Source organism: Quercus suber, unplaced genomic scaffold (assembly GCF_002906115.3).
Source record: "Quercus suber isolate HL8 unplaced genomic scaffold, Cork oak 2.0 scaffold_450, whole genome shotgun sequence".
Lineage (NCBI taxonomy): Eukaryota > Viridiplantae > Streptophyta > Magnoliopsida > Fagales > Fagaceae > Quercus > Quercus suber.
Genome location: NW_027069901.1, coordinates 249945 through 271204, shown reverse-complemented (window position 1 = coordinate 271204; position 21260 = coordinate 249945). Strand labels below are relative to the sequence as shown.

Below are 21260 nucleotides of genomic sequence, written 5' to 3'. Positions count from 1 at the left end.
CATCTTTTGAGATGATGACAACTCCAAGTACAAGCTAGGCACATGGCCTTGCAGAAAAACAACCATTATTTCTTCTTCTTTTTCAAGTATTACATTCTCCCCCCTTAAAAGAAGTTTAGTCCTCTAAATTTGACATACCTAAGTCCTCAAAAAGATATGGGTATTTCTCCTTCATTTCATCTTCTAACTCACATGTAGCCTTTCTCACAAACTAGTTCCTCCATTGACCCTTGACATAATTTATGGTACGACAATTCAACTCTTGCTCCTTCTTGTCCACAATTTTAACTGGTTGTTCTTCATAAGTTAAATCATCTCTTAATTTTAATGGCTCATAATCCTCTACATGACTAGGGTCTAGAACATATTTCCTCAACATTAAGACATGGAAAACATTATGTACCCCTGATAAAGAAGGTGGTAAGGCGAGTCTATAAGCAACTTTACCCATCCTTTCCATGACTTCAAAAGGTCCTACAAAATGAGGGCTCAACTTACCTCAAAAACCAAATCTCATAACTCCTTTAGTAGGTGAAATTTTCAAGAACACATGATCACCCACTTGGAACTCTAATTTCCTTCTTCTAAGGTCTACATAACTCTTCTGCCTACTCTGAGCCGTTTGGAGCCACTCCTTAATCAGTTGAATTTTATCCACTGTTTGTTGTACAATCTCAAGACCCAACAATATTCTTTCTCCAACATCATCCCAACATATAGGAGACCTACACTTCCTACCATACAAAGCCTCATATGGTGCTACTTTAATACTTGCTTGGTAACTATTATTATATGCAAACTCCACCAAAGGTAGATGTTCATCCCATGAACCTTTGAAATCAATTACACAAGCTCTCAGCATATCTTCCAATGTTTATATAGTTCTTTCTGAAAGTCCATCTGTTTAAGGGTGAAATGTTGTGCTAAACTTCAAGTTAGTACCCATTGCCTGATGCACGCTCTCTCAAAATTGAGACACAAATCTTCGGTCTCTATCAAACACAATGGACACAGGAGTACCATGTAATCTCATTATTTCATTGATATACAATCTAGATAACCTTTCAAGTGAGAAATCCACCCTAATGACCAAAAAGTGTGCACTATCCTCACACTTTGGAACTTCACTTCTACATAGAGGTGGCAATTCGTATTCGAGTGTCGGGTTCGTGTCATGTCGACTAACGAGTATTTGACTATATGAGTCAACACTAACCCGACACGTTTATTAAACGAGTCAAGATTTCTCAACTCTAACACAACATGTTTATTAAACGGATCAGTCGTGTCAACCCATTTATCAGATTTTATCAAAACGGAAAAAAAAAATACAAATTTTAGTATTAACCAAATTGATCTAAATTATGAAAAACCAAAAAAAATAATTTTTTTAATTATAAAATTTAGAATTAACGAGTAAATGCATTACAAATAATCATTTAAAATTAAAATATATCTCAATATCACAAATAATCAAACACAATATGTTAAAGAAAAAAAATCACAACAACTAATAAGTTTATATATTTAGAATTTGAAGGGTATATTATTTAAATATCATTTAATTAAAGTCAAACGAATTTCATAAGTTGGACACTAATTTGACTCGTTTATTAAACAGGTTAATCGTGTCAATCTGAATATAACTTAAACCTATTAAACCTCAATTCATAATCTATTAATTTCGTATCAAGTCATTTCATATTTCGTATTTGCAAATCGAATTAAGTTTTGCCACCCCTACTCTACACCAAATGGCGATGGCCTTACCTTATATTTTTTTCATCCTTTTCTTCTTTTCTTTTTTTTAGACTCTTGACGTCAATTCACAATAAATGCAAGCCAAATTGACTTGACTTTTGTAAACAATATTTGATGACTTCAATTCTTCTCTTTGGAAAAAGCTTTTCCAGCAACCTCAATTAACTTTGCTAACTTTTAGGCAATTTTCCAACAAGCTCATTTAATGAGCTAAGCCAAAATGTGGGCTGGACCCACGTGGTGCATTGCACCCAACAAGAACCATTATAGTCTCGGATAACCAACCCAATTCCCGCTACGTTGATGTCACTAAAAATAGCCCAGTCAAAGTTAACTTCGTAGATCGGGTTGTTTGGAGGGTGCCACCCGATTGCATTCTGTATGGGAACAGAAGAGGTGGTGGTTCTTGATCTTCTTTAAATATCAATAAGTTATGAAGTAATTTCGATTTTTTTTTTATAGCATTCTCATTAAGAAAAGTATTGGAAGTTGTTCAATTATGAGGCACAGGAAGAGTTTTTTTTTTTTTTTTTTTTTAAATTTGTTGCTTATATTTGACTTCTTTATATATATCATACGATAACTCATTGAAAGAAAATCTAGAATATTTTTAGTTTCAAAACTTATACTACAAACAGAAAAGTATATATTAGTATATCACTTTCTATTTGTTAACATGTATAGTGTTGTGGGCTTTAGGCCCAGTTAGGTTACTTGTATAGCACACATATTTACTTGTACTGCACACATATACCTCCTATATAAAGGCATCTATGTACATTCTTTTATTAAGGAATACAATACAATCATTCAGTATTTCTAACATGGTATCAGAGTATGAGATCCTGAGTTCGATCCTTGTCTCCTCCACTCTACCTCCCATTTAAATTCCCACGTGTTGGGCCTCACCTATTAAAAAGGTAGTTTCGGCCAACACGTGAGGGGGAGTGTTAGAAGTATTGGTTAAATGATTAAATTTACCATATCCCAATAGCTTAAGCTTTTGGGACAATCGGTAATTTAACATGGTATCAGAGCTTTTTCAGATGGATGTCAAAAATGCATTTCTTAATGGGGATTTAAGTGAAGAAGTGTATATGCAACCTCCTCCTGGTCTCTCTGTTGACTCAAACAAGGTTTGCCACCTTCGACGTGCACTTTATGGCCTTAAGCAAGCTCCACGAGCTTGGTTTGCCAAATTCAGCTCTACCATCTCTCACTTGGGTTACATGGCCAGTCACTATGATTCTGCCTTATTTCTTCGTCGCACTGACAAAGGCACTATTTTACTTCTCTTGTATGTGGATGATATGATCATAACTGGTGATGACCTCAGTGGCATTCAAGAACTCAAGGCTTTTCTCAGTCAGCAGTTTGAGATGAAAGATCTTGGATATCTCAGCTACTTCTTGGGTCTTGAAATAACCATTGTCTAATCCCTCTCTTTACAGACGCTTGGTTGGCAGCTTGGTTTATCTCACTGTCACTCGTCCAGACATTTCCTATGCTGTTCACCAAGTGAGCCAGTATCTGTCTACTCCACGATCGACTCACTATGCTGCTGTTCTGCGCATTCTTCGATACTTAAAGGGCACTCTCTTCCATGGTCTTTTCTACTCTGCTCAGTCTCCTCTTACTCTTCGTGCATTTTCTGATGCTGATTGGGCAGGAGACCCCACTGATCGCAGGTCCACCACTGGTTATTGCTTTCTTCTTGGTTCTTCTTTGATTTCTTGGCGAAACAAGAAACAAACTCATGTGGCCCGCTCCAGTACTGAAGCAGAATATCGTGCCCTTGCTGATACCACATCTGAGCTTCTTTGGCTACGATGGCTTCTCAAAGACTTAGGTGTGTCTACATCTTCTGCTACTCCTTTTTATTGTGACAACCAGAGTGCTATTCATATTGCTCACAATGATGTCTTCCATGAACGGACTAAACACATTGAGATCGATTGTCATTTTATCCGTTTTCATCTTGTCCATAGTGCTCTCAAGCTGATCTCAGTCTCCTCTAAAGATCAACTAGCAGATATCTTCACCAAGTCACATCCTAAGGGACGCCTTCGTACTTTGGTTGACAACCTCAAGTTGGTCTCACATCCACCTTGAGTTTGAGGGGGGCTGTTAACATGTATAGTGTTGTGGGCTTTAGGCCCAGTTAGGTTACTTGTATAGCACACATATTTACTTGTACTGCACACATATGCCTCCTATATAAAGGCATCTATGTACATTCTTTTATTAAGGAATACAATACAATCATTCAGTATTTCTAACACTATTCAACACATTTTTACTACTTATTTTCGGCCGACCAATCTTGATTTCGCGGAACTGAAAAGACTTGTACAGTGGCAATTTTCATCTGACTTCATGCATCCTTGATTACATGAAATGGTTACAAATGACATTGCAAATAATTACAATGAAACTTTTGTCATTACAAGTAAACTTTTGTAGAAATTACAACCAAATTTATTATGCAATTAGCAACACCTAAAATACCTTTCACTAGTTTCTATGTAAATCAACCAACATATCACATTGTTTGCATTTGAAATTGAGCTGATTGACTTGATTCTCCTGATTGAATTGATGAACAAGTTGGATTTAAGTTATCTCTTACATCCTCTAGTGATAATAAGAAAGGTTTGGAAGGTATTTGTAAGCATTCTTCTCCTTCAAGCATTTTTACAACTTTGATCATTAAAGGACGATCACTAGGCTTCATTTGTATGCACCCTAATGCAACCAAATCATCTTCTTAATTGTTTTTTTCTCCTCCTCTGTGGCATCTTCCATTACTATCTCATTTCCTTTGCTAACTTGTTCGTAAGCCCAAGTTGGAAAGTAAATTTGGCTTGAATGGTCTGCAAATTCATTGAAGTTCTTTCTTTTATTCACCATTTCCAACAATAACATGCCGAAACTATAAACATTAGCTTTATAGGAGACACCTCCAATGTTCTTATAGAACAACTCTGGAGCTATATATCCTAATGTTCCTCTTGCAGCAGTTAAAGCCACTATGCTATCATCTACATGATAAAGTTTTGCAAGCCCGAAATCAGAAACTTTTGGGGTGAAGTTCTCATCAAGAAGAATGTTATGAGGCTTGATATCAAAATGCAGAATTTGAATGTCACATCCTCGATGTAGATATTCAATCCCACGAGCCACTCCAAGAGAAATCTTGTATGTTTTCTCAATATTTAAAGGGATACTTCCATCTCGAGGAAAAATGTATTTGTCAAGAGAACCATTAGGCATGAATTCATATATTAGAGCACGCCTTGGTCCCTCAGCACAAAAGCCAATGAGTTGAACTACATTAGCGTGGTGAATCCTACCAATTGTCGCAACTTCACTGATAAAGTCTTAGCCATTGGCTTTGGACATACCCAACACCTTTATAGCTACAAGTCGGCCACTTTGAATCTTTCCTTTAAATACAGAGCCATAGCCTCCTTCTCCCAATTTCTCCATGAAATCTTCGGTGATCTTCCTAATTTCTGGGTAAGAGTACCTTATTGACATGAGGTTATTTTGACTTTGCAGAAATTCTTCAACAGCATTATACATTGATAAATGCCTCCTACGGCACTTATATGTCAAAAAGGCAACCACACATGGAGCTCCCAAGAACATTTTTGCTGCAACGTGTATTAATACTGTACATGCACATCACCGAAATAATTATGAGAAAACAAATTTGTTGTTGCACTGGTGCCAGCTTTTTTAATTTTTAGGTGAAAATATGGTTAAACTTACAACTAAGTGCCTTCCTAATCCTAGTAAAGTAATTAAGCACAAAAATATGGGTTTTCCATTTAAATGTCACTAATATTTACATCTTAATTGTTTGCATATAAAATATTTTCATGCACAATCTTAAGAACTGATTTGCAAAAAATGTTGAAGAAGATCAAAGGAGAGATTCAGGTTCTTACCGATGTTTAGAGATAAGTAACTATAATCTGCAACAACAAAAAAGTTGAAATTACTTTTTGCTAACAAAAGATGAATTGCTAATTAGTGAAACGAGTGGAATAACTTGAAATCTCCAAGGACTAAGGCCTAATAAAACTCATCTATAACTTGTTCAAGCATCCTCACCATATTGGTAGAGTATCATGGACCAAACTGATCAATTTTAACGCTACCTTTCTAGTCATGCATCTTTTTTAATCTTCAAGTTGCATTACTCAGGCAATGCTCTGGTCAATGGTCTTTATTTACTTTCGACCGAGCAAGAACTTTGAATTAGGAGGAGCAGTTTTACTATTGGCTGTGTGTGGTAGTTTCAACATTTAACTTTGTTACTACTTAGCTGCTGATTTTATTTTATTTTTTTGGTGAGTAAGAACAAAATTATCTTTGTTTAGAATTTTTCAAAGGGCAAAGTTCTTTATTTTGGATAAAATGTTAATTAAGCTTAAATTTTTTTAGTTTTACTATTGGTAATTTTTGTTGTCAAGTTTTTTTTTTTTTTTTTTGGCTTGTATTTTTTGTTTTAGATTTCTCTATTGGTACTTTTTGTTGTTGAGCCTCTTTTTTTTTTTTTTCTTTTTTTTTTTGCCTTGTATATTTTGTTTTAAATTTTAGATCTATAAATTTTTTTATGGTCACTAAAAGAGGAAAATGCTAGAGCTGCAAGCTTTTTTATAAATTATTGATGTGATAAGTAATTAATGGTAAGTAAAAAAATAATATAAGTGGTGGGCTCATATGTAAACTAATAAAAATTTATTACCAAAACAGTTTATAAAAATATTGTAAAAGGGTTTGTGAGTATAACATTACTTTTAAAAGAATCAATAATATTATTTAAGGGAAACAAAACGCAATTTTATAAAATTTAATTGCTAAAATTAGTACACATATATAATAATATTAAAAAAAAAATTTGGGGTGCCCATTGCCCCCTCGTCCAATGGTAGCTCCATCCCTGATCAATGGGTTCTTTGTAATTCAGTAGCTTAATAATAAAATTTTATCCATCGAGAGTTTTCATTGTGGACATAATTAGTTGTCAAACTGAACTGCATTTACTTCTCTCACTTTCTCTTGCTTCCACTTTGTTTCTTTATATTATTTTATGTTTTTCTTTCCATTTTCACACGATTAAAGACCTTCTCAACATGCTTTAGTTAAGCTACAGCTAAGGCTGAAGAATTTGCCTATCAAGTCAAGTAAGCGAGATTTTAATTAGGTTATAATAGAATAAATGTTTGGAGTCTTCACGCATGCATTTTGCTTAGAATACTAATCCCTTTTTTAATCACAGAAATATTGAGGAAGGGAAATTTTATAATCAAAAGAAGAATGTAATTTCATAAGAAATTGGATAATTAATTTTACTTTTCATTTCCTTAAATCCAAAAGATTGTGACCTACCAATTGCCCAAGAGCATGGTTATTTCTCTGCTTGTGTTATCATCACATCAGGCACAATTAGTCATGCAATTCTATTTCATTAATTGTCCGTTTTGTATATCTTTATCCTTCGATTCAAACAAATTTTTTTTTTTGGCGCCCAAGAGTCTGCCTTCCTGCTTTTCACAAAGAAGAGAATAACATCAGCGTTTGGAACTTTACAATTAATTTTGTCATTATACAAAAACTACAACAAATATTTCTAAGCATGTCTATTACATCTTAATGGATGGAAAATGCACCAAGAAGCTTTCTTCTTAAGAAATTCGATCATTTTTACTTTCCATTCCTCAAGCCTAAAAGATTGAGATCAACCAATTGCCTAATTACACGGTTATTCCTCTACTTGTGTCTTAGCACATCAGAGCACTTTAGTACGTATCTGGTGTGCTAAAACAAACCAAATGCTATTTTAGGCTTTTTAACATACCAAATACTAAAAAGAGGCCTCCATTTAGCATGCTAAGTGGATATTTCTTTAATCATTTCTCTCTCTTGGCTGGTTTATATTATTTTAATAGGTTGAATGAAAAATTAAGAGATGAGACGTGCGGTAAATTATGAAGTAGTGTGGTAGTATTAAACGGTAAAAGTAGTACTTTGGGTGTTATAGTAGCAATTTTTTTAAAGAGACAGGAGGCACAATTATTCATGCTTTCATTCATTGTCCATTCTATATTAAAATTTATTACTATCGCTCAAACTTTTTTGAGTTAGAAACTGTTTAGCAAAAAAAAGAGAGAGACTGAAACAGAAACCTCACCTGTGAATAAATTATATAGACTTTCATACCATCCTGCTTTTTAGACAAAAGAAAAGAATAACATCAGTCATTCAGTTGGAACATCAAAATTAACTTAGTCATATCTCTTTCTCTTTGCCTTTCCCTTATGTGTGTGCGTATTTGATTCTCCAAAAAATTAAAATTTAACTTAGACATTATTCTAAAACTATAATATATATTCCCTAGCATGTCTATTATTGGAATGGAAATTAAGCTATCTTCTTCAGAAATTCAATAATTTTTGCTTTTCATTTTCTTTATTCCTCTACCTGTGTCATCATCACTGGTATAATTACTCATGCAATTGGATTTCATAGTCCATTTATACTATCATGCAAACAAATTTTTTGAGATAGAATACTCACCTATGAGCAAAGTAAGTAGTATTTGACCCAATCCTGCTTTTTTGACAATGAAAAGAATAACATCAACATTTGGAATCTTAAAATTAAATCCAGTAAATTTCTATAAATATACCCAAGCATGTCTATTATATTGGTATGGATGGGGATGGGGTATGCACCAAGAAGTTTCTTCTTATAGAAATACAATATTGAAACAATAAATGAATGGTTATAATTGAGGGGAGATATGCAAGAGTTCAGAAAAGAAAGAAAGAAATGTGCAAGAGGAAAATAATGGTGAACATGTAAGGTATATAATTAGAGAATGGAAACAGTTAAGGCTTTTCTCGCTTTATTTACCCACCAAGGTCAAAAATACTGGTGATGTCGCATTGAAGTTGGTTCGCGTCATCGAGGTAGCAAGAATCGATATCTCTTCCGCAATAACTTTTACAAATACCAACGAGCCACGAAATCTCAAAACCATATGCTAATTCATGGTGAACGTCCGTACAGGAGATATTTGGGTCATCGTTATTTACTGGCCACGAAGTAAGAAACATCTTCTCTGCTTGGCACGAGTCCTCCACTTGGGATGCGTAGGTTTCACCGACTTTAACATATCTATACCTCCTCTTGGAATCAGATATAGAAGAAGAGTTGTCATTATAATTGCAAGTAGAAGTGTCCAAATAGAAAGGAGAATTCACCGGTTTTTCACAACTCATCAAAACCAAACTCCGTGATAGTTCGTGATTCCACCTGATCATCTTCGTACCCCTTTGCTCATACGTGGTATATGTATGCAGATATGGCAAACTGAAATTGTATCGATATAAAGAATAACTCGGAATGGAGAAGTAATTGTCCTTCTGTATACCTGAGTCCACCACCCGGATTGTGTAGTTTTTGTAATTGATTTTTTGTACGTAGTATTTTCCTTCAAATAAGTATAACACTGCTTGATTGTTCTCACAAGACAGTTCATACTTTGGGTTGCCGCAGGCTTCTGGATCACTCTTCAATCTAAACGGATAGCTTATGTTCTGGATATTGCCGCAGGAAGAAGGGGCACACTGATGAGTATTATTCTCAGTGCTGCAAGTTTTATGGACTAATACAAAAACAATAAGGGCAGTAAGCCCTGCAGTGAAGGGTAATTCTCTCCCCATTTTTGAGAGAGTGAAAATTTTCATCTGCTACAACTAAACACAGTTGTTGACAATGACAAAGATGACTTATTTTTCTGGTCTTTCAGAGGATCATCAAATATCAATGAAATAGTAGTAAAAAAAATTAGGAAAGTAATTAAGAAAAAAAAAAAAAAAGTTTTCAATATCAACGAGGGACAGAGTCTAACACCAGCACCGACAAGAAGTTATCAACGTAAGCACATACGTCTTGATTTTGAAATTTACAAGTTAATAAATTTAAACACGTCAGCACATACGTCCTGATTTTGAAAGTTTTTATTTTTTATTTGAAAGTTGGTTAAATTAAACACTCAACTTCATCTTCTGCAACTCCAAGCTCTATTCAATTTAACACAACTGTCAAAAGCTTTATAACTCAAGTGGAATATGTACTTGTTAGAAATATTAGCCCAATACTCAGAGCCCAAACCCAATTTTACTTGGTGTAACGTGGGTTGTCATGTTGTACTACATAATTTTCTTGTGTTCTTTTTTCTTCTCTTTTATGCTTCTAGTCACACTATTTTATAACCTCCAATTTATTTAACATAATATCAGAGCATTTTTAACATGTGACAATGGGGATGGTTAAGATAGCTACAGTTTTGATACCTATTTGCTATGTGAGTAACCAAATAATAGTGGGTTTATGACAAATAGAAAAGACAATTACATAAGAAACACAAAGATTTATAGAATTGATACAAATGAAACTCCCATAAAAGCCAAATCCTAAATACAACTAATTAAGGTCAAATGTATTGTGTTTTAGCAAAATTCTTAACCAAAACCTTGTTTCAAATGTAATTGAGTTATAAATTTTAGTGTCAATATTAAAGCGTTTGAAGATATACATTGAAAACACAATAAACTACTCGTAATTTGAAGTTTCTATTGCCTTAAGTCCAACTTCAATTCCGATTGACTGATTGAGGCTTGTGCAAACTGTCTTTCTAGTCTGTGGCCTATGATCATGACTAGAGGAGGTTGTATATCATGTTTTTGAAACCTAATAGATTTTCTCTAACTAGAGACTGAAGGATCCATGCACTACGGTCCCAAAATATATTTAAATTTTAAAGACATACTAGGGTGGGGTTTGGATTCGCATTTGCTTTTGTGCGTTTGCACGTTTTGCGTTTTCCTTTCTTTTTTTTTTTTTCCCACACGTTTCAAGGAGTAAAATTTCACAGTTACGGTTACTGTTCATGTACTATTCATGAACAATAGCCGTAATATTTGACTTTTCAGCACATCAGTGAGTCCTGTGTTTACGAGACCCACAAATATCACTTTTCAGCAACTTTTTCATTAAAAATAGATCTCACGGTACTATTCACACATATAAAAATTATTTGCTACAGTATTTTTAGTTTTTAGTTTTTAGTTTCAGCAAAATAAGCTATATCCAAACGGACCTTAAGTCATCATAAACATAAGGGAACACTATATGAAGAGGACAACTATGTGCCAAGGGTCTATATCAAACATCATCTCCGAAACTAAATTGAAGATCAAGAAGTGTTCTCAATGAAGTTCTCGAACAAGACTAAGATGTTATTTTGGTAAATTAGACACAGATTGAATGTCCATGCATCATTGATGAGATTCACAAGGTAGAAGAGTCCAACCGAGTTCGAGTTACGTATAATCATGAGAGAAAGTTGTATTGCATGCAGCAATACTAGGATTATGATATTTTGTATTGTAAACTTCCATTTTGTCTTAGTGAATTCTTCAATTTTGTGGTAAGCTACATACCACCCGTAAGGTTTTTCCAGTTAAGGGTTTTATCTCCATAACTATATTGCATGTGTCCAATTTACTTTCCATTGCATTTTATTTTTGCGACATAGTTGCAAGCATCAAATTTTAAATTAGACCTTTGCATTACTGGAATAATTAATTAACTTGAGCAATTCAAAATCAACCCGATCTAAATTTGCCAACTTACGCACCCAAAGACAAAGAGCTCTTTCAAACAAAAATAGAGAAAACCACATTGAGTAAGCCGAAACACAATTATATGTAAAACCGATGAAAGTCCGCTAGGTATGAGTAATCCAAAGTCAGCAAACTAAGTCCTAAATCGCTAGGACTCAATCAATTATATGTTGAACAATACAACCATGGACAACAAAAATCGCCACCTTGGCTTGAATTTGTCAAGTTGTAATAATAATAATAATAATAATAATAATATTATTATTATTATTATTATTATTATTATTATTGAATTGTTGTAATGTTCCTCTCAAAAAAAAGTTGTTTTGATGTTGGGAGGGCCAAAATTTTAATCAAACTTCATTTTATTTTTTATTGGAAGTTCTGTTTTAAACTTTATTTTATCTTAGACATATTTTATTATTTATCTTTTACGCTTCATTTGTTTTGATGGAAAGCATTGTGTAAAAATAGTTTTTCGTGTTTTTTAGTGTTTGGTAACTTTAGAAAAAATGAGTCAAAGTAAAACTATCTTTGGTCAACATAAAAAATATGACTTATTTTTAGAGATTGTTTTCCACTATATATATATATATATTTTTTTTTTTTTTTTTTTACTACTAAACATAAGAAAATAATATAGTTTTATAGAAAACATTTTTTGAAAAATGACTCATTTTCTAGAAAATATTATTGCCGAAACATATAGGGCGTAAAAGATAATGCACTTAACTCTAATACATTTTAGATTTATATTTTTACATGAACAGTTAACAGTATTCTTCATTTTTTTTTCTCAAAATTTTACCTTTATTTTTGCAATTTAAACATGTTATATCGAATGATGTTCTCTTAAAATTTATATATTTTTATAATGAATAAATAATTTTAAGAGGATAGAAAGGAGTGGTATTCATAAATATGTTTAGTGAATAAAAAATCAATAATACGATTGCAACACTCTTTCACACACACTTGACCACAATTAGTGGCAGAGCTAAGAAACTTTTCTAGGAGGGGCCAAGCCAAATATAAAAATTTACAAAATTATTATGTAAAAAATATATATATTATTATATAAGTTAACTTTAATTCAATAATGTTGTGTTCTAGACTTCTAGGTTCTTTCATGGTACTGACACTACTTATAATTGATGATCTTGCACTAAATTGTATAGCAGCCTATTTGTTTTATACACAATCAAACAATCACTCGAAAACTCATTCCCATATTGATTGTCCTAATTTAGGATAATGGTGACGAAAAATATTTCCTCCCTAAATTTTATCACCAAAAATACATATTGTTGAAGTGACATATAACAATTTCATAATTTAATTACTTAAACTACTGTCGAATAAACAAACAGAAAGTAACCATTGTTGTCAAATTAAATATAAAATAAAATATTCAGTAAAAAAAATATAACATAAAATATTAGAAAAGTTGCTAAGTCACTAATCAAATTAAAAATTGTAGACGAAGTGGCGTCATCTACAAGAAGTAACAAACTATTAATTAAATAGGGTGAGATTGTTTACCAAAAAAAAAAGGGTGAGATTGCACCAGTCATTACCTATGATACAGGTTGTAACACTGATCAGTATTCATCGTAGACAGCTTCCCTTATTGAATCTAAGTCAAACAGAGTAAAATATATATGGCCTTATGAAGTTCCCCAGAAGCAAACCACAGTTGACCCCTGAATAAGAGTGCCTTCGGCAAATTTCATGGCCAAATCCATGAATTTTCACCCTGGTCTCTTTGGAAAAGTCAAAAGAGGTTAGTATAAAAAATAAGTTGGTTTAGAAATCTAGGAGATTAAGGAGCTTGCCAGACCACAGATATGGAGATTTCTCACAGAATGGTTATCCCAACATTACTGCTGTTTGTGCTTGTCATCGTAGACCTTGGAGAATGCCACAATAGGAGTTCTGAATTACGGTGTGGATACCATGGCCCAGCCATCCGATTTCCTTTCCGACTCAAAGACAGGCAGCCAGACCAGCAGCGTGGCTATCCTGGCTTTGATCTCTACTGCTCTGATAATAACCATACGGTGCTGGAGCTGCCTACTTCAGTTAAAACCTTTGTCAATTCCATTGATTACAAATCTCAGCAAATTAACGTAACCGTCTCAGATGGTTGCTTTCCACGAATAATCCGGGGACTCCATTTACCTTCTTCGCCTTTCCAATTCAAAACAGAAAATAATTATCTTTATAACTATGCCCTTTTCAATTGTACGCCTCGTACAGATACAAATTTCCGTCGGATCCATTGTCTTAGTAGCCGTCGCCAACTAGTTTATGCTTTTCAATCTTATTCTGTCATCGAAGACTTGCCCATATTATCATGTACAAAGATGTATAGCGTTTCATCGGTTCCATCTGATATATGGAATTCTCCTTTTCTTGAATTGACATGGTCCGAACCGAAGTGCGGACCATGTGAATTGAAAGGCGAGAAATGTAGATTTAAGAATAATAGCACTGATTTCAACATTGAGTGCGTCAACCCCTACGGAAACAAAGGTATTGTATTCTCCCCAATTTCCACTTTTATTATCACCACAAGTTCTTCACGTTTAGAGCCTACATGTATTGATTTGATCAAGCTTAGTTATTTATAAATGCTCTGCTACTGTAATTTCCTTTATCCACCCATTTAAGTGTTGTTTTTCCAACCAAAAGAACATTATTTCAGAATTAGGTTAGTGTCTTGAAGAAAATTATGATGCACTCAAGGATTATAATGACGTGATATTCCCTCCCTCACATTAATGTAAGATTTACCCTGAATTTAAGATTTACCATGAATTAAATTAATAAAGCATGCTACTATGTTAGAAGATAAAGTACCAGTTATACTCCCAGAGTAGTACTAACTACTAAATGATTACTTGTGTCTCAAAAGAACTGTAATTGGCTGATAGCTGGCCATTTGTTGGAACCAAACCTAGGGGTATCAACTATCGACATAAATTTACCTAAAAGGATTAGCTTTTATTTTTAGAAGACTAAAAGGATTAGCTTAAGTGTGGTAATTGACTAATTGAGGGAAAACCGAAGCTATGCACATTAGATCTGTTAGAAGGTTAAGCATGGACACAAGCTCTGAATGCAAAATAACCTTGCTAATAGTAATACAATTTTACGCAATTATCTTTTGTTTTCTAAAAAGTATAATTAGAAGCTGATTATGTTAAAATCTTTTACAGGTAGATTAACAAAAATAGTGGCTACCGGTGAGTTGTCTATCGGCCATTTGTAAGATATATTAATTGTATATATTTTTAGTTTTCTTGGCTCATGAATTAATGTTTAACATGTAGTTTCCATCCTGGGGCCATTTCTTTTGGCACTAGCGGTCTATGCATTCTACCATGTCTATCGCTATGACAAAACAGAAAAGGAAAATCAAGCAAGGATTGAAAAGTTTTTGGAGGATTACAAAGCTCTCAAGCCCACAAGGTACTCATATGCAGATATTAAAAGGATTACAAATCAATTATCAGAGAAATTAGGTCAAGGAGCCTACGAAACAGTGTTCAAAGGAAAGCTTTCTAGCGAAATCCATGTTGCCGTGAAGATCCTAAACATTTTCAAGGGAGATGGGGAAGAATTCATAAATGAAGTGGGAACAATGGGTAAAATTCACCATGTTAATGTGGTTCGCTTGGTTGGCTTTTGTGCTGATGGATTTAGAAAAGCTCTAGTCTATGAGTTCTTACCAAATGATTCACTAGATAAATTCATTTCCCCAGTAGATTCTAACAGTTTCCTAGGTTGGGAAAAACTACATGACATTGCTCTTGGCATAGCAAAAGGAATTGAATATCTTCACCAAGGATGTGATCAGCAAATTCTCCATTTTGATATTAAACCTCATAATATTTTGCTAGACCAAAATTTCAATCCAAAAATTTCTGATTTTGGTCTAGCCAAGTTGTGTGCAAAGGATCAGAGTGCAGTGTCCATGACCACAGTAAGGGGGACCATAGGTTACATTGCGCCCGAAGTGTTCTCTAGGAATTTTGGGAAAGTGTCTTACAAATCAGATATTTATAGTTTTGGAATAGTGTTGCTTGAAATGGTTGGAGGGAGGAAAAATTTTGATGTAAATGTGGAGACCACTAGCCAAATATATTTCCCAGATCGAATCTATAATCTATTAGAGCAAAAGGAAGACCTACGAGTCTATGTTGAGGATAGTGGAGATGCTAAACTTGCAAAAAAATTAGCAATTGTGGGACTTTGGTGCATCCAGTGGCACCCAATAGATCGTCCTTCCGTGAAAAGTGTGGTTCAAATGTTGGAGGGAAAAGGAGATAAATTAACCATACCTCCTAATCCCTTTGCCTCTACAAGCTCAAGAAGAGTTAGTGAAAATATGCCTACAAGGCGTCTAATTCAAGAGTTACAAGTCATCCCAGAATCAGACTAAATATGTATGTATAGTTTTTTTTTATAAGATCAAACTAAATATTTAAATGATAATATAGGTTGCAATTATGTTGTACTTGAAGATTGAAATTATTAATATTGCGGTTATTGTAGGGATAGGTTTTTTGTATCAAGTATGAGCAAGGCAATGTATCTTTTAATTTCTTGTTGAGGTAGGCAAAAATTTAAGGTTAAATTTTTATGTTTATTTTTAGAATTTCAATTTTTTTTTTTTTTTTAAATAAAGCTTCATTCCTTATTTTGGAAAGTTTTTAAGAGTAGTCAAAATTAAGCCCTTATATGGAATGGTATAAATTAAGATTTTTTTAAGAATTTTTTTTGGTGAAATTTCCTATTTTTTAACCTAATTGCGTGCTTAACACGAATGAAGTTTCCTAGTCACACTAGGACTTCCTTAGAGCTTTCCAATATAACTTAGGAGTAATGCTGCGAGTATTACAAGTTTTACTACATTGAGCTTATATATTGATGTGTCACCAATCACATAAAACTATTCAAATATTTATTTACAAGGTGGTTTAAGTCCATCAATCATATTCATTGATGTAGAGGGAAATGATAAAGGCAAACTGAATGGAACTTGCTCAATTTCATACTTAGCAAGTGACCCCTATTGTAACTATCAAATTATCGACAACAACAAAAAATCTTAAATTTACACAACCTAATCTTTTTTTTTATTTTTTATTATATATATTCAATGATAGTTGGGGGTGACAGAATTTAAACCTTATATGTCTCTATTAATAACATTAGAATATGCTAGTTGTGTTACAAAGCTCTGGGCAATTCAAGTCAAATAATACATAAATACTTAAGAATATACCATTCAAAATTGTTCACTAATCTTATCATCACCACAAAATAACTAGGGGTGTGCATAGGTCAGGTTGAGGGGATTTTTTGACCCAACCCACCATGGTGGGTCAAAAAAAATTCAACCCAACCCACATGGGTCGGGTTGGGTCGGGTTGAACCCATGGGTTGGACAATTTTTTTTTTATTACTATTATTATTAAATTGAGCAGAAAAAAATATATCACACTTGCCACCTGAGTTGATAAACAAAATATACATTAATATATAAACTAATATTCCAACTCAGTTGTAAACAAAATATGTCTAAGTATCCAATTGAGTTAATAAACAAAATACAAATGAACTAGTATCCTAATTCACTTATAAACAAAATATACATGAATTCATAACTCAATTATAAACAAAATATATCTAACTGAGTTGATAAACAAAATATATAATATATATTTATTGTAGGGGCTGGGTTTGAGCAATATCACTATTGGATGAGTGGACTCAAGCCCAACTAGCCCAATACAATAAATTTGTAGAGAGTGGGAGAAAGAACTAGGCTTTAGTGAAGGTTGCAACAACTAAACATGGCGGTGAATGGATCGAATAATAAGGATGTTGACTAGAGTGTGAAATTATGCTCCTCGACACCCTCTTATGGAGCTCATAGCTTTTTATTATTCCTTCAGTGCTTGGTTACAAAAATAATACAAGTTGCTACGGTGTTCGTTCTTCCAATCTTTTTCTCCTCCTTTTTCTTTGAGAGGTCCCTTACATTATATACCCCCTTTCAGTTGATCTTGGCCCTCCACTTGTTGATCAGACAGACCGTTACTTGAGTGCCTGTCCCATCAGCCGCCTTCCCCAACTCTCTGTGGGTTGCAACAACCCAGGCAGCACTATTCAGGGGTCTTTTCCTCATTAATTCGGTCAGAACGTTAGTTGTGGGCATTTAATGCGGAGGTGACAGTTCCTCCTTGAATTGCTCCTCCACCACGCCCCCATGGCTGACACATTGTACTTGTTTCTTCTCTTGGGATACTCTGGAGGGCTGCCTTTGATGGAGTGCTGCTCTTCCTTTCTGTGATCTCGGCGATGTTCCTTGGGAGCTTAGGCTTCCTGTTTTCATCCTCGGACGTTCCTACCTCCTCGGCGTAAGCTTTTGGGCCTAGTATAAAATGGGTCGGGGTTGCCAAATTCTCTGTCCCCACAATAGCCCCTCAAAATCCTGTTGTCCGGATCCTTGGACGGAGATGAGGGTTTTGGTGTCCTCAGGCCTATGTCATGGCTTGTCAAGTCTTATCCTCCATTAGTGCCAGAGTCTTTTCACCTGCCCAAGGCGCGTTACTGGTGCTTCAGTACACGGAACGCGCCCTTAATTAAGTTCTGGCGGCTCTGTACTCCCCACGTTCAACGGTGTGATGGTAATCTAACGGTGGGGATCTCCTTGCATTTATGGGTGGGGAAACCCGCACGGTTCCTTCTAATTGAGGGTATAAATACCCGTTTGAACTGATTTGCCTTCTTACTTTTATAATCAAGAGTTCTTGCGCACGTATCTTAAGTTCAATCAAATCCCCAACTACACTCACACCTTTTTCAGCACAAAAAGCCTGTCCGAGGAGCTTTTTCTCATTTTTGTAAGTCTTCTTCTCTCTCTAGCTCAAATTTCCTCTCTGATTCCTTTCTTCCCTTCGCCCTTTCTTGGGTCTTCTAGTCGCTGCTAAGGATGGGTAGATTTAAGAAGTTAGTCGAGTCTAAGGAGGCGATGGAGAAATTCATCGCCGATTATAGGATACCTAGTAACGTGGGTTTGAGGTACTGCGAGGAAGGGGAGTGGCACCTTCAGAGGAAGGAGGGTGAGGTGGTGATTCCCATAATCGCCTTCCTTGAAGGTGGTATAAGGATCCCCATGGGGCCGATAACGAGGGGCTACCTTAGGTACTTCCAGTTAGCCCCCACCCAGTGCGCCGTCAACGTGTTTATGATCCTAGGGTGTGTGGATGCCTTAAACGAAAAGATGGGGTTGAGGTTAACCCATCATGATATAAACTAGTGCTACAACCTCTAGCACTTGAAGGGCAAGTCCTACTACATGAAGATGAGGGAGGATAGGGTGCGGCTTATCCAGTGCCTCCCCAAGTCTAGCAAAGGATTAAATAAAGACTTTCTCATAGTGTTTGGGGAATGGCATGACGGCCGTCATTGCCCAACAGAGGAGGGGACACCAGGTAGGGTTATTAGAGTGGGAGGGGGTTCGATCTTTTGTCGTTGTTGCAATTTGTATTGTTTGGTTGCTAATATGAATGTGTTCTCTTTTTACAGATCCGCACGCTTTTGGACGGAACTTCCATTTGGTCAACAAGGAGGATTTGCAAACCATGCTAAGGGCTGAGATCTTTGTGAACGAAGCCGACAATCAAGCTAGAGCTGCTCACAAGATCCTTGGGTAGGATCTGATTCAAAAATCGTTCTCGGCTCCAAAGTACGTGATTAGAGCAAAAGATCCTCGGCTACATAAAATCACCGTAGCCGAGCACGGGTTCTTGTTCCCCGAAGGATCTCCTATCCCAGATGGCGTTCCATCAGCAGGCCCCTTCTCCTTCCAACGATCTGTAGAGACCGCGGGAGGAAATCTAGAGATGGAAGAGGAAGTTGTTGACTTTGGTCCTGCCGAGGATGCAATTGGCGCATTCGGCGCATTCGACCAAGTCCATCTGTCCGAGAATCCCTTTGGTGACCTGGGCGACCCCAATTTGACCGAGGCAGAACTCTCATCTACGAAGACTTCTCTCTAGGCTAAGATGGGTTTCAAGAGGCAACCTCAGACCAGCTTGCTCGATCTGATTAAAGGCCAGCCGGGGAAGGATGTGCCAGGGAAGTCTCAATCCAAGCTTCCTCCCCCTTCACCAAAATCTCAGCCTGTTCAGACCAGGTCATCTTCTGCTCAGCCCAAGCTTCCACTCCCTCCACCTCAACCAAGTCCGCCCCGAAAGCCCGAGCCCAATGATTCCAAAAATAAGAGGGACAAAGGCAAGCGACCCATGAGAGGGGACAAATCTCGTCCCTCCCAAGAGGAGGATGAGCCTTGGCGGCCCCCCAAGCAACAAAAAAGGGGTCCTAGGGCCAAGGAAGGGAAGTGGCCCCGCAGGCCGAGCTCTAGGCCTGGCTTCCTACCCCAATGCTCCATAGGAAGCCTCTGAGGGACAATGCTTCCCTTAGGGACTTCAGAGGGGGCGAAGGTACGTACGTGGCCGATGCGTTGGAGAGGTCCCTGCTGCTCCCCACTGATATGGCCCAGCTGGAGGATTTGAGAAGTCAGGAGATCTTCCTCAGCCTCAAGAGGTACCTGGGTATGGTAAGACTTCTAATGCTTGTGACTCCCTCTATTTCTTGTTTTTTGGTTTCCCACTTATTGTGCATCTATTGCGATTAACAGGCTGTCTAGGCCACTTTTAGGCTGAAAGAAGTGGCCAATAACCAGAGCAAGGCACTAGATCAAGAACGCGAAAAGCGCCTGAATGCCCCGCGGACCCTTAAGGACTTCGAGGCTGATCTCAAAAAGGCAAGGGAGGAACTGAAGGAAATGACGAAGGCCAAAGACAGTGCTGTGTCGGCCTAGCTGGCGCTCAAAAGCAGGCCGCCGACCAAACGAGGCGCCTCCTTGAGGCTGAGGGTCAACTGAAGATTGCCAATGAGCACATTACTAATCTAAAGCAAAAGTTGGCCGAGGCAGATGGGGCCAAGAACGTAGCAGAGTTCGCCAGGGATGAGGCCTTGAGGGCTAAAACAAAGGCAAAGTTCGCGAGAATAGAGGCGAATGCTCTAAGGAGCAAGCTGAGGAAGAGGCTTTTGCCTCGGGGGTGGCTGAGACCCAAGCTACTCTCAAGGCTCAGGTTCTTGGGGTATACAAGCTTTACTGCTCCCAGGTTTGGATTGAGGCCCTTAACTAGGCTGGGGTTAAGGCCTCGTCCGAGCTCAGGAGGGCCGAGAGAATGTATTACCCCCCCGCCATTCGTGAAGTTGCTCCTGCCAACTCTGAAGCTGACACCGCCCCCAAAGCGGCAGAGGGGGACCAGGCCAGTGCTGCCAAGGACCCAATTTCAACTGATAAGCCTGCCGAGGAGGCTGAGCATTAAGGGGTGTTAGAGAAAGGAAAGACCAGAAACCAAGAAATGCCCTAGGATGTGATAAAGCCCCCTGTTGACCCTCAAGCTCCTCCCGCTAACTCTCAGGCTCCTCTTGCAGAGAAGGACCTCTCCAAAGTTGCCCCTCCAGTCAAGGAGACAACTCTTCTGGCGGTGCCTTTGCAGGCTGCTCCTCTAGGTCAAAGCTCCGAGGACCCTGAGGACACCTCTAGACAGCCTCCTAAGGGGGGAATAAAGTTCAAATTGAAGAAATAGGCTGTCTCAGCTAGCTTTTGTTTTAGTTTATCCCTTTCTTTCTTTCTTTCTTTTTGAACATTGTAATGTCACTTCTAGTTTATTTTATATATATATATATATATATATATATATA

At 36.5% G+C, this 21260-nt stretch overlaps 3 protein-coding genes and 1 pseudogene across 3 annotated transcripts; 2 read left to right on the top strand and 2 right to left on the bottom strand.

Annotated features, from left to right (window-relative positions):
• Window positions 1-4303: 4303 nt before the first annotated feature.
• LOC112027960 (rust resistance kinase Lr10-like) lies at window positions 4304-5535 on the bottom strand (annotated as a pseudogene).
• A 1740-nt stretch (window positions 5536-7275) lies between these two features.
• LOC112037159 (uncharacterized) lies at window positions 7276-9612 on the bottom strand. The gene is made up of 4 exons (XM_024069973.2): window positions 8693-9612; window positions 8350-8382; window positions 7964-7996; window positions 7276-7316 (listed from the first exon to the last, which is right to left on the bottom strand). The coding sequence occupies exons 1-4, from the start codon at window positions 9522-9524 to the stop codon at window positions 7276-7278; spliced, it is 939 nt and encodes a 312-aa protein (XP_023925741.2). The 5' UTR covers window positions 9525-9612.
• A 3521-nt stretch (window positions 9613-13133) lies between these two features.
• LOC112031198 (rust resistance kinase Lr10-like) lies at window positions 13134-16001 on the top strand. Its single transcript, XM_065762259.1, has 3 exons — window positions 13134-14000; window positions 14687-14713; window positions 14801-16001. The coding sequence occupies exons 1-3, from the start codon at window positions 13313-13315 to the stop codon at window positions 15910-15912; spliced, it is 1827 nt and encodes a 608-aa protein (XP_065618331.1). The 5' UTR covers window positions 13134-13312; the 3' UTR covers window positions 15913-16001.
• Window positions 16002-19546: 3545 nt separating this feature from the next.
• Window positions 19547-19945, top strand: LOC112031196 (uncharacterized). Its single transcript, XM_024063882.1, has one exon. It carries the CDS (start codon window positions 19547-19549, stop codon window positions 19943-19945), a length of 399 nt encoding a protein of 132 aa, XP_023919650.1.
• The last annotated feature ends 1315 nt before the right edge of the window (window positions 19946-21260 follow it).